The sequence below is a fragment of the Talpa occidentalis genome, unplaced genomic scaffold (assembly GCF_014898055.3).
Source record: "Talpa occidentalis isolate TD23 unplaced genomic scaffold, MPIMG_talOcc4v2.1 talOcc4.14, whole genome shotgun sequence".
Taxonomy (NCBI): Eukaryota; Metazoa; Chordata; class Mammalia; order Eulipotyphla; family Talpidae; genus Talpa; species Talpa occidentalis.
The window spans coordinates 60,342,346-60,356,575 of NW_023601433.1; the positions used below are offsets into that span (position 1 = coordinate 60,342,346).

General features: G+C 35.0%; 1 protein-coding gene across 4 annotated transcripts in view; it reads right to left on the bottom strand.

The window, feature by feature from the left end:
- USP6NL (USP6 N-terminal like) overlaps positions 1-14,230 on the bottom strand; it is a 229,592-nt gene that overhangs the window by 15,969 nt on the left and 199,393 nt on the right. For all 4 annotated transcript variants that reach the window (XM_054695087.1, XM_037510601.2, XM_037510600.2 and 1 more), the window contains 5 exons: positions 12,456-12,504; positions 10,730-10,850; positions 7,861-7,955; positions 7,158-7,223; positions 6,964-7,063 (listed from right to left, as the gene is read on the bottom strand). In XM_054695087.1, coding sequence (XP_054551062.1) covers positions 6,964-7,063; positions 7,158-7,223; positions 7,861-7,955; positions 10,730-10,850; positions 12,456-12,504 — 431 coding nt within the window. The remainder of the gene's footprint in view (positions 1-6,963; positions 7,064-7,157; positions 7,224-7,860; positions 7,956-10,729; positions 10,851-12,455; positions 12,505-14,230) is intronic.

Sequence of the window (14,230 nt, forward strand, 5' to 3'; positions counted from 1 at the left end):
TACTATTTAACACCACAGTGTGATAAACTTCCAGTAATAATATTACTAAATATTGTTAAGGAAAAAGGAAAAAATCTTAGAAGCTATGTTATATCTTACTGGTAAAGGTGCTGAGACAGTTTTAGACATTTTAGATGGTGGTGAAGGAAATTCATGTAAGTCCTAGAGCTTTGTCTCCTTCTTAAACTGAGAAAAAAGACACAGCAACAGACAGATTTCTCCTTATAGCTTATTTAGTTTAATGATATATTAGGATATAAAGTAACAGTTATACTTAGTTTACAAAGGGTGAAGAAAATTTTTAACTTGTCAAAATTAATCAATTCATAGGTAAAATATAATTTAAGAGGGGGAAGAGAGTTATGGAGGAAATACGCTTTTATTTACTCTCGAGGAAATATTAAACCAATAAGGCCATGTCTATGAAAAATAAATATTCTTTCTATATCTTGGTCAGTTCGAAATTCAGAAAGAAAGAAAAGAAATAAAGCAGGGGATCAAAGGAAGAGGAGAGAGGTAGTGTGTGGTTATACCACAGACTCTGGGTGTAAGGAAATGAGTTACACTTTTGGGTCCTTTTCTCTCATTGAAAACAATACAAACATGATTTTAAAGGAAGTTTTCATTCCTATCTAAAGTTTGGATAATATGGTACTCCTGAAGTCCATGCTTTTCAAGTAAATAATCAGATAATTTTCCATTAAAGTACCCAATATGCACTTAGAACAAAGATAAAGGCACAGCAAGAAGAAAAACTATAAAACATCACTCCAATTAGCTTATAATTTCATTGGGAAGCTGAACAGATGAATCATTCAAGAATAACGTGAAAATTAAAGGAAAAAAGGGAGAAAGCACAAATAAATAGGATCATAAATGAAAGAGGAGAAATCACAACGGACACAGCAGAAATCAAAAGAATAATCATTAACTACTATGAATAGTTGTATGGAAACAAGTTCAACAATCTAGAGGAGATGGACAAATTCCTACAACTCTACAATCACCCAAAGCTAGATAAAGAAGAAATAGAACACCTAAACAGACCAATTACAATTAGAGAAATTGAAATGGTAATCAAAAACCTCCCCAAAAACAAAAGCCCAGGACCTGATGGATTTACAAATGAATTCTACCAAAGATTCAGAGATGAATTAGTGCCTATCCTTCACAAACTCTTCCAAAAAATTGAGAAGGAAGGGACAATACCAAACACGTTCTATGAAGCCAACATTACACTAATACCAAAACCGAACAAGGACAACACAAAAAAGGAAAACTACAGGCCAATCTCCCTAATGAACACTGATGCAAAAATCCTCAATAAAATTTTAGCTATCAGAATCCAACAATGTATCCATAAGATAATTCACCACGACCAAGTAGGATTCATTCCAGGGACACAAGGATGGTTTAACATCCGAAAATCAATCAACGTTATCCAACACATCAACAAAAAGAAATATAAAAACCATATGATACTATCAATAGATGCTGAGAAAGCTTTCGACAAAGTGCAACACCCATTCATGATAAAAGCCCTTGAAATTCTTGGGATACAAGGAACATACCTCAACATCATAAAGGCCATCTATGACAAGCCAACAGCCAGTATCATTCTCAATGGTGAAAAGCTGAAAGCAATTCCATTAAGATCTGGAACAAGACAAGGATGTCCACTCTCACCACTGCTTTTCAATATAATACTGGAAGTCCTAGCCAGAGCAATAAGACAAGAGAAAGACATCCAAGGAATCCAAATAGGAAAAGAAGAAGTCAAACTATCACTATTTGCAGACGATATGATATTATACATAGAGAACCCCAAAAACTCCACAGAAAAGCTAATGCAACTCATCAATCAGTTCAGTAAAGTGGCAGGATACAAAATCAACACGCAAAAGTCAGTAGCCTTCCTATACACAAACAATAAATCTGAAGAAGAAGAAATCAAAAAACCCATCCCTTTCGTTATTGAAACAAAAAAAATCAAATATTTGGGAATAAAACTAACAAAAGAGGTAAAGGACCTATACAAAGAAAACTATAAAACACTGTTAAAAGAAATAGAAGAAGACACAAAGAAATGGAGAGATATCCCCTGCTCATGGATTGGAAGAATAAACATTATTAAAATGGCCATCCTTCCAAAAGCAATATACAGATTCAATGCTATTCCAATCAAAATTTCAATGTCATTCTTCAAAGAAATAGAACAATTATTGATGAAATTCATATGGAATCACAAAAAACCCCGAATAGCCAAAGCTCTCCTGAAAAAAAAAGAAGGGAATGGAGGCATCACACTCCCAGACTTCAAACTATACTACAAAGCCATAATCATCAAAACTGCATGGTATTGGAACAAGAACAGACATACAGACCAATGGAATGGAATAGAAAATCCAGAAATAAACCCACAGATTTATGGTCAACTAATCTTTGACAAAGGAGCAAAGACTATGCATTGGAGCAAAGAAAGTTTGTTCAATAAATGGTGCTGGGAAAACTGGGTCGCTACATGCAAAAGAATGAAGCTTGACCACTACCTCACACCATACACAAAAATCAACTCAAAATGGATTAAAGAACTAGACATAAGACCTGAAACCATAAAATACATAGAAGGAAATATAGGCGAAACACTACGTGATTTGCACATCAAAGACATCTTTACAGACACATCACCCAAAGCAGTGATAGTGAAGGCGAAGATCAACAGCTGGGACTACATCAAATTAAAGAGCTTCTGCACAGCAAAAGAGACAATAACAAAAAAGAGAAACCCCACCAACTGGGAGAACATTTTTGCACCCAACACTAATGATAAAGGACTGATCACAAAAATCTGCAAAGAGCTGATGAGACTCAGCAACAACAAAGAAAATAATCCAGTCAAAAAATGGGCAGAAGATCTAAAAAGAAACTTCTCTGAAGAGGAAATGCAAATGGCCAACAGGCATATGAAAAAATGTTCAACATCACTTGTCATCAGGGAAATGCAAATCAAAACTACCATGAGATACCATCTTACACCAGTGAGAATGGCACATATTAAAAAAACTAGCAACAACAAATGTTGGCGTGGGTGTGGAGAAAAAGGAACTCTTCTACACTGTTGGTGGGAGTGCAAACTGGTCCAACCACTGTGGAAAGCTGTGTGGAGATTTCTGGACCTACTAAACATAGAGCTTCCATATGATCCAGCAATTCCACTCCTAGGTATTTACACAAAGGACACAGAAACATCAATTCCAAAGAACACCTGCACCCCTATGTTTATAGCAGCACTGTTTACAATAGCTAAGCTTTGGAAACAACCCAAATGCCCAAAAATAGATGACTGGATCAAGAAGATGTGGTACATATATACCATGGAATATTACTCAGCATTCAAAAAAGATAAACACATGCAATTTGCAACAACATGGATGGCGCTGGAAGGGATCATGCTCAGCGAAATAAGCCAAAAAGAAAAAGAAAAATACCGGATGGTCTCACTCATAGCAGGAATCTAGAAAACTTAAATAAGGGACCAGGAAAATGAATAACTATAAGAAAGTGAAAATCAAAATCAACAAAAAACTATGAACCAGAGACACTTTTAGGGGGGCAGGGGCGGGAGGGGAGGGATTGGGGTAGAATGGGGGCGCTGCAATTGTATGGGGAATATAACAATAAAATTTATTATCTAATAAAAAAAAATAAATAAAGGCCATCTATGACAAGCCAACAGCCAGTATCATTCTCAATGGTGAAAAGCTGAAAGCAATTCCATTAAGATCTGGAACAAGACAAGGATGTCCACTCTCACCACTGCTTTTCAATATAATACTGGAAGTCCTAGCCAGAGCAATAAGACAAGAGAAAGACATCCAAGGAATCCAAATAGGAAAAGAAGAAGTCAAACTATCACTATTTGCAGATGATATGATAATATACATAGAGAACCCCAAAAAAGTCCACAGAAAAACTAATTCAACTGATCAATCAGTTCAGTAAAGTGGCAGGATACAAAATCAACACGCAAAAGTCAGTAGCTTTCCTATACACAAACAATAAATCTGAAGAAGAAGAAATCAAAAAAACCATCCCTTTTTTTATTGAAACAAAAAAAATCAAATATTTGGGAATAAAACTAACAAAAGAGGTAAAGGACCTATACAAAGAAAACTATAAAACACTGTTAAAAGAAATAGAAGAAGACACAAAGAAATGGAGAGATATCCCCTGCTCATGGATTGGAAGAATAAACATTATTAAAATGGCCATCCTTCAAAAGCAATATACAGATTCAATGCTATTCCAATCAAAATTTCAATTTCATTCTTCAAAGAAATAGAACAATTATTGATGAAATTCATATGGAATCACAAAAAACCCCGAATAGCCAAAGCTCTCCTGAAAAAAAAAGAAGGGAATGGAGGCATCACACTCCCAGACTTCAAACTATACTACAAAGCCATAATCATCAAAACTGCATGGTATTGGAACAAAAACAGACATACAGACCAATGGAATCGAATAGAAAATCCAGAAATAAACCCACAGATTTATGGTCAACTAATCTTTGACAAAGGAGCAAAGACTATGCATTGGAGCAAAGAAAGTTTGTTCAATAAATGGTGCTGGGAAAACTGGGTCGCTACATGCAAAAGAATGAAGCTTGACCACTACCTCACACCATACACAAAAATCAACTCAAAATGGAGTAAAGAACTAGGCATAAGACCTGAAACCATAAAATACATAGAAGGAAATATAGGCGAAACACTACGTGATTTGCATATCAAAGACATCTTTACAGACACATCACCCAAAGCAGTGATAGTGAAGGCAAAGATAAACAGCTGGGACTACATCAAATTAAAGAGCTTCTGCACAGCAAAAGAGACAATAACAAAAACAAAGAGAAACCCCACCAACTGGGAGAACATTTTTGCACACAACACTAATGATAAAGGACTGATCACAAAAATCTGCAAAGAGCTGATGAGACTCAGCAACAACAAAGAAAATAATCCAGTCAAAAAATGGGCAGAAGAGCTAAAAAGAAACTTCTCTGAAGAGGAAATGCAAATGGCCAACAGACATATGAAAAAATGTTCAACATCATTTGTAATCAGGGAAATGCAAATCAAAACTACCATGAGATACCATCTTACACCAGTGAGAATGGCACATATTAAAAAAACTAGCAACAGCAAATGTTGGCGAAGTTGTGGAGAAAAAGGAACTCTTCTACACTGCTGGTGGGAGTGCAAACTGGTCCAACCACTATGGAGAGCTGTGTGGAGATTTCTGAACCTACTAAACATAGAGCTTCCATATGATCCAGCAATTCCACTCCTAGGTATTTACACAAAGGACACAGAAACATCAATTCCAAAGAAAACCTGCACCCCTATGTTTATAGCAGCACTATTTACAATAGGTAAGCTTTGGAAACAGCCCAAATGCCCAAAAATAGATGACTGCATCAAGAAGATGTGGTACATATATACCATGGAATATTACTCAGCATTCAAAAAAGATAAACACATGCAATTTGCAACAACATGGATGGCGCTGGAAGGGATCATGCTCAGCGAAATAAGCCAAAAAGAAAAAGAAAAATACCGGATGGTCTCACTCATAGCAGGAATCTAGAAAACTTAAATAAAGGACCAGGAAAATGAATAATTATAAGAAAGTGAAAATCAAAATCAACAAAAAACTATGAACCAGAGACACTTTTTGGGGGGTGGGGGGCAGGAGGGGAGGGATTGGGGTCAGAATGGGGGGTTTGCAATTGTATGGGGGAATATAAAAATAAAATTTATTATTTAAAAAAAAAAAAAATAAAAGTTTAAACTACAAAAAAAAAAAAAAAAAGAATAACGTGAAAATACCATGAATGAGAAACTATGTCGTAAGGCCTGGATTACAAGTGCTTTATGAAGTTCTAAAGCTTTTGATGATTTTGTACTCTGCGCAGCTATAAGGAGTCACATAATTTTTTTTTAAGATTTATTTATTTATTTATACAAGCAATGGGTACAGTCAGAAGCGCGGGAGGGTGAGGATTCACCAGAGCCAAAGCAGGGAGCAGAACAGGCAGGCTGATGAAATACACTGCTGAAGGGAGCAGCGGGCGCAGCAGGAGAGGTCTACGTGCCATGTGGGACCCTCGCTGGCTGGCCAGGGATTGAACCGGTGCTGCAGAGGCTGCAGGCAGCCTCGCAGCCCGGCGCTCAATTGCTGTGCCACCGAGGAGGCCCAGGAGTCACATAACTTTTAAGGCTAAATTGAAACTGATGAATTAGGCTCCTCATCTTGAAGAAAGAAAACTATTTCTTGATTTTTAAAATAAGATATAGCAGATCAAATTTATAAAACCCTTGAAATATTACAATTGAAGACTTTTTAAAGCCTTGAGTTGCATTTTGGCAACTATATACATGGACTGTATTTGCCCCAGAGGCCACAAAGCAATCAGTCACAGAGATGGAGGTGGAGGTTATGCATCCCTGGTCTACAGCTTGGAGCTGGCTGGTTTTTTCCTGGATGAAGGAAACAGTAATGGAAAATGTCTTCTCCAGTCCTTTTTACAAGATGCCTGTTTTCTTTGGTCTCTCTCTTCCTATTACAAACCTGAGATTCAGATTGATGAAAAGGAATAGGGGTCTCAGTGGAAACAAATACTTAATAAGGATATTATTAGTGAAAGCAACACATTGCACTTTACTGCTTAAGCATGAAAATGAAATGGATATAAAGAAAATCAAAGATAGTTGCAATACTAAGTTTAGTCACAAGAACCAATGAAAGTAAATGACCACCTGAAGATTACTTCTTCACTAATTTTCAAGAATTTTCTTAACTGACTACTAAAAGAAATGAAGTTGAAGTTGGGCAAGAAATAAGAAATTAGAATTACAACAAAGTTAGATTTTTCTTAAATCTTTATAAATGTTTTCTTACTTTTGTGTAATTTTAAGATTGTGTAAGACATCGCAGTGAGAACTCTCTCTCCTTCAAAGATGTAGATATCCCATATTCTGAGGTTTAGTGTAAAGGGAGTCTATAACCAAAAACAGACCAGAAATAAGATAAACAGTTTGCCTTCATCTGGTATTTATAATTTTATGATTGGGCTTTAATAAATAAATACTCACACGATCAAGAAAACACTGAAAAAACCATTTCATTGTGTAAAAACTTGTGTAGATTTCTTGAGAATCCTGAAAAAACAAAGACTTCACAATTTCTGGATTGTAGCAAACAAAACATGACAAGACAATACTAAAAGTTAGTATTGCTATTGGAGGTAGCTGTCAAAGCTAAACATAAAATCATTTTGCAACAAATCTTTTTCATATTTCTATTCTCTTCATATTCCCTTTTCCCTCAATTTTACTGATCATCTAAGAATAAATCCTTGTTATGAAAGGATTATAATACAACATTTTGATTCTCTTTAAATATTTTGCAGTGAAGTATCTTTGCTTTACTAAATCACTGTTTTACCATAGAGCATACAAATAGTTCATATGACCCTTAAAATATTTTTCATGCAATAAAAGATCCTGCAAAATTACTGAGAAATCATAAACCTTTAAAATTATATTGTTTGCATGTATGTATGTATACATAGATATAGATATCAAACTTCAAAGAAGTTTGATTTAGGGCTGTGATAGTTCATCAATTCTAAATTTCACAAATCTAATGTTTCTCAAACAAACGGAAATTATAACTGCATAATAAATGAATGAACAACATTAAAATCAATAAAAAGATTGGGCCCAAGGCTGCACTTAGTTCTTGTAGCTTTATTCTCATTATAGGTGGGTATAAGTCATTGTCACATCTACCTACCAAGTGTTGCTTAAGCTTGGACATAAATTTATTCAGTATTTTTTCATGATGTTCTTGAAACCTCAAGAGTTTAGGAAAACCATGAACAAAAAAGCCTAGAATACAAACATAAAAACAATACGTCATGTAATACCAACAAAAACACCTATTTTAACATGTAACATCTTTCATTTTTAACTAACAGCAGCAACAAAATAATCAATATTCAAGGAAATAATTGTGAATAAGCTTTAGGTAATGAAACTTGTACTGTAACCTAGTATTCATCTGCTAAAGATTTTTTATGATATATTTCTGATTAAAAAGGTAACTAAGAAGCTAAGAAAAAAAGAAAACTGAAGCCATTTAAAGTACTGGGCCACATCTTAGTACACTATTTTTTATAGGCTATTCTAATCTTGATATTTATTTTGTCTTACTGTTAATAAATTACATAACAAACATTTTCATACTTTTTCAGGCTTCCTCTAACAATTTCATTAGTATCATGCTTTCAACATTTTGATCACTTTTCAAACATTCCCACAAGTTAATTTAGTATCTGCTCAAACCTATAGGTACTGTATGATCAATGTTGCATCAAAAATTGTATTTTATCCCAACTGATTACACAATATATAAGATTTCTAAGAAATAACCAATTATAAGTAGCAAACTATTAGTAAATCTGTATACTTAACTCATGGAACTTTACATCTCATTTTATATGGAGTTTCTTTTCAGATATTATACACAATCCATGAAAAAGAACATGGGTTTATGATTTCTCCACAATAGTATTTTCCACCCTGAGGTCTATGTAACTTTGAAAGGTATACAGAGATGTTCTACGTTGGTGGTGAAATACTGGTGTTTTGGTAGTGGGTGTGATGTGGTAATATATATTTGAAGAGGTATGAACGTAAACTCCTAAAACATACAGTATTGTAACATAATTACCTCAATGAAAATAATTTGGTATACATAAAATAATCCCAGGGAAACGCTCTTTGTTATACATACACTTCCTGAGTATTCCTGATGCATGAGCTTCTCAATGCTTTTAGATTATTTTGTAGATTAAAGAACCCTAGGACTCTTTGTTTAACTCAGCTGCCAGACTTATTTGATCCTAGAGTCCAATTTTTCCCCACAGAACATTTATCTTCATAAAGTAAAGCTATGTTCCTCCAAGACCTAATGAAGATACCTCTGAAAAACATCATATTACAATCTTTGGAAAGGACTATTTCTTAAGTAATTCTCAGTTTTCTAAGGTGTGTAAAAATTTCCAGAAAAAGATCCTCTCTTAATTACATTTTTCAGTGAAATTATTTTATTAAAAAAAAAATCTTTATCTCTCTATCTGTGTAGCTTTCACAGTCAATTTGACAAGAATAGGAATTGGAAAAATTTCAGGAAAGAGTGGGCATTTTGAAAAAGGCAATGGATCTCAATAATGACACTAGTTCAAGGATCCTAAGATACTGAACAGCTCCTCACTTTTTTTTTTAAAAAAAAGATTTATTTATTTTTATACAAGAGCTAGGGTACAGACCAGAGGCGTGGGAGAGTGAGAGGATATGCCAGAGAGAGAGCAGGGAACAGAACAGGCAGACAATGGAAATACACTGCTGAGGAGAGCAGCAGGCGAGACAGGAGAGGTCTGCTGCCCCATGTGGGTGGCTCCCTGGCCAGGGATCAAACTCATGCTGCAGAGGCTGCAGAAAGCTTTACAACACTGCATTCAATCACCTGCGCCATCAGGGAGGCCCTCCTCACTTTTCAGTGATATCCTAGAGACTTGATATTTTCTTTTTTTCTTCAGGCCCCACTTTGATTCTACATATATATAAATGATACCACTTTTATATAGAAAATGCAAAGAATTGAGATAACCTAATTTAGCTATAAAATTTCATGGGCAGACCCAGAAAGAAGTATCTCAAAGTATAAGCTTACCCACAATGTTCTATACTACAGTATAAATGCAAATATTAGGATAGTAAAATACTGTTGTAGATATAACTTTATATAACTGTATAAAATATAACTTTAAACATGTGACAGGTTTCCTAGCATATAAAGCTTAAATATTCACAAGAGAACTTAACAATCCATTCTAGAGGGATTATTATTAAAATGTTTTTAATTTGACACCACATGGATAGCACTGAGAAAGTAAATTCGTACTTAGAAACAAAAATCAGTTTTATTTAACTTAGCCAAGACAGGTTGTAATCCAAACTCTCTAAAACAAAGCTTATTGCATATACTTGGCAAATATAAGTAAAAGATCATAAAAAAAAATTTCCCAATTTGAAACCCAAAATTATGCCAAGTTTTGAAATCAAACAGTAAAGTGCCCAGAACCTATTATTAGCCATTCATGTAAAATGCAACCAATTTTACAGCTGGAAGAACTAAAACACACTTGAAATATAAAATTACTTAATTATTATGTACCTTTCCTTTAAATACTTAAGTGTCATTTCTCAATAAATTGTTGACAGTTATACATCAGAATATCTAGTCAATAACAGATATTTTTCACTGAGATGACAACTGCAGGACTGTCAATAGTTTTAATCAAAAGACATCTTTTATTTCTCCCAATAATACAGTTTTTCTTAAATTCCTCCAAACTTAAATTAGTTTCTGCTGCCTGGGGGCAAGTTAAGGAAAGAATTCTTAAATGGTAACAATATAGTTTAGGGTAAACACAAAGGAATATAAATGTGAACAGAAAAGCTCAATAAAGAAAAAGGAAATGTGAAATTACAACAAAGACGAATTAACTGAACAAGTCCCTGTACATGAAGTTTTTGTATTTTGTTTTCATTTACCTTATTCTCCCTGCCTTGTATGATAAACTCTGGGGCTTTCTTACCATGCATGGAGTGTTTGGGGCCTGAGAACAGTTTGACCAGGGCCCAGAAGGCATCTTCTTCATTCATATACATAAGGAGTAAAGCTGTGATCTGGCTCATTCCTTGACAGTATCCAACCTCCTGAAGAGTAAATGAGAACAAATAAATTGATGCTTTTAAATCCAATGATCTATCTATTCAGATAAAAACTGATCTATAAAATATTAAAAAAAACAACAACAACAACCCTGAACACATTTAGTGGATAATTTTACAGAAAAATATACTCTTTACAGCATTGAGTCACATCTTATAACAAAATAGAATTGTGTTGAAGAACAAATGTTGAGGTTTGGAAAAGCCTAAACCTACACATATTTCTATTGCCCCTATTCGGTACTATCATACTTTCAGTAAGGGGCACAACAGCTTTTTGTTTCTTTTATATGTATGATTCTTAGTTAAATATTCTTTGCTCATCTGTTGACAAATTTCTCTCCTTCTCCATTTCCCAACATGCCATCTGGTCTTCTCTAGATTTTTGGACCTTTATGTAGAGACTTTGGGGATAACCATATAGCTTCTCCACCTTCTCTGAGAAATGCACACTCTGCCCATCTTCCCTGCTTGTAGTGTGGATTAAGAGTCATGTTTGTGCCATGCTCATCAAAGTTGATGCAGCAGAAGAGGACACTTGTCCACAGGGGAACAATTAATTGGCTGTACTGAGTAATAAGTTACTCTCTTTAGGAAATATGAATAAAGCCACAGAGTCCATAACCAGATGGTGGTATGTACTTGAACAGAGTGGTCACACAGAATCTATGGATGCAATTTTGGCCAAGAAGAAACTGGTAAGTAGTCAAAGAAAGCAATTCAGGGAGAGAAACAGTAGAATAAACAGTTTTTAGACATGATTAGAGTTATCCCAGAGTGCAAGAGAAGGAAGGTGCAGCTCTCCTCCTTTCTGGAAGTTTCTCACTTGCCAGCTCCAATTCCCATGAGGATCAACTATAACTTCATTTCTATGAGAGGTCCCTTTAATAAACTCTTTTTTTACTTGTACTAGTTTGAGTGAAATTGTTGTAATTTAAAGATTATAATCATAATAGAAATTACACACCCCAACAAGGTTCAAACCTTGTCCTCCTTGAAACCAAGTCAACAAGCACTAATACAACATCTAAATGAGGTTGAACATTAAATACTCTTTGCCCAAATTAAGACCTCCTTCCCAGAGTGATAAATGCCTTAAGAACAACATGTTCTGTTACTAGAAAGTTTAATTTTTGCCTACTTATGGGCAGGTAGGTACACATATTTTCCTATTTGGACCTCACCAAATGGGTAAAATTTGACACTATAACACAACCTCCCAGGGACAATGGAGAGTTATCAAGAGTCAAGTAAAAATTTACCCATCAACATCCTGACCTAATCCTGTTTGATTAAAATAAAAACAAAACAAACAAGATAAAACATATCAAAATGTAATCTGGAGAAAAAGGGAAAAGGTGAGATTCATGAGTATACTGCAGTTTTTTTCACTTCCAAATCAGCTCTGCTCTAAGACCCCATAGTTGCCATAGAAGCCCTGTAAAAATCCAGAGCTGAAAGAGATCATCTAGTCCTAAGATGGAGAAACTCAGCCCAAAAGAGCCTTGTTAGTAGGGAGTACCAAAACTGTTCCCCCAGGTCCTCAGAATACAACACTAAGAACTGTGGGCAGGCACAATCAAAACTTACCGTATTATAAATAGAATACGCAGCAAGAACATGGAATAGGGATTGTTGCCTACAGAAAAGAAAATTTACATTTAGTTATTGCACTTTTTTTTAATTATAAACTTAAAAAAACAAATTAAAAGCAAACAGATAATGCAGATATACTGACTATTTATAATAAAGAAATGATCCCAAGGTCAGTTTAAACAATATATAGTTTAAATTTGAGGCTAGGTAACATTCATTCTGATAGAAAATTTATACAAAAAACACAAAAGGGCATAACAATATCTTTAATTTGTCACTGTCTTTCAATGAACTATAGTCTCATTCTAAAATCATCCCTACAGGAACAATTATTTTGATAGAACTCTGGAATAGTCTTTTGGAAAGTCTATTCCTGGCTAGGTGGAATACCCTGCAGGGTTGGAGCAATGTCTTCCAGGAGGCCATACATTCTCTAAATCACACTATAATGTATGGTCTCTCCCACAGATAGGATGCAGGAGTCCAAGAGTCAAAGTGTAGATATGAGATGGTTCCACCCATCATTACCCCTAGTGGTCCTCTAGATAAGTGTTTGCTTCCTGTCCAGTCAACCTTAGGGCCTGCTGGTTTAGAGGTTTTAGTTCCAATGGCAGGAATGTTTCCACTAAGTAACACAACAGCAATTCCACTGAACTGCAAGTTGAGTCTGCCATCCACACACTTTGGGCTCCTTTTGCTTCTGAATAAACAAGCCAAGAAGGAAGTGACCATTTTGGCTAGAAAGACTGATCCTCATTATAAAGAGTAAACTGAGTTTCTACTGCATAATGGACATAAGGAAGAGTATGTCTACAATACAAGAGAACGCTCAGGGAGTCTCTAAATCCCAAACCTTGTGATTAAAGTTAGTGGAAAACTACAACCATGCACTAATGTACAGAGCCTTCAGCAACAAAGGTTTAGGTCACTCTACCAGGTAAAGAACTACAAGCAGCTGGGGTATATGCTGAGGGCACAGGGAATATGGAATGGGTAGTAAAAGAAAGTTATAAAACAGCTATGACCACATGTCCAGTGGCAGAAATGATGACTGTAATTAATACTTTTCTTCCTTATTTTAGAATAAATGTTTATACATATAACATCATAGATATATATTTATATATAAATATTTATACATGTCTATATGTGTGTGTGTGCATATATCTTCCTTCTCTTTTCTCTTATCATCTAACATAAAATATTAGTCAGATATATTAATTATATAATAGTCAACTTTATAGCACAGTATTTAGGTTACAGACTATCAAAGAAGAAGAGTGAACAGCACCCCAGGGACTCTGCATCTTCTTGTGGGGAAAGGGTTAACATATTTTTAGTCATAAGCAAAACAGCTGTATCATGTTAGATGGAAGTATGACTGTTACTGTCTTCATCTGGAAATTAAGTCAATAAGATGAACTGTGACGGCTGGCATTATGCCTCAACTTGGCTAGGTTACCAACCCCAGTTATTCAAAAGTTAATCTAGCTGTTGCTGTAAAGAAAGTATTTTTCAGATGAGATTAAAAACCATCATTAGTTGATTCTAAGAAGGGGAGATGATGCCAGATATTCAGGATAGGTCTGATTCAGTTAAAAGGCTGATAAAACAGAATCTCAGTTTCCTTTAAGAAGAAATATCTCCCATGGAAACAACTTCACTCATGCCCTGGAGTTCCAGCCTGCCCTCTCTTGACGGCCTACATAAAGTATCTCATACTTGCCCAGTCAGCTCCCACAGTGTCTAAGTCAATTCTTTAAAATAAA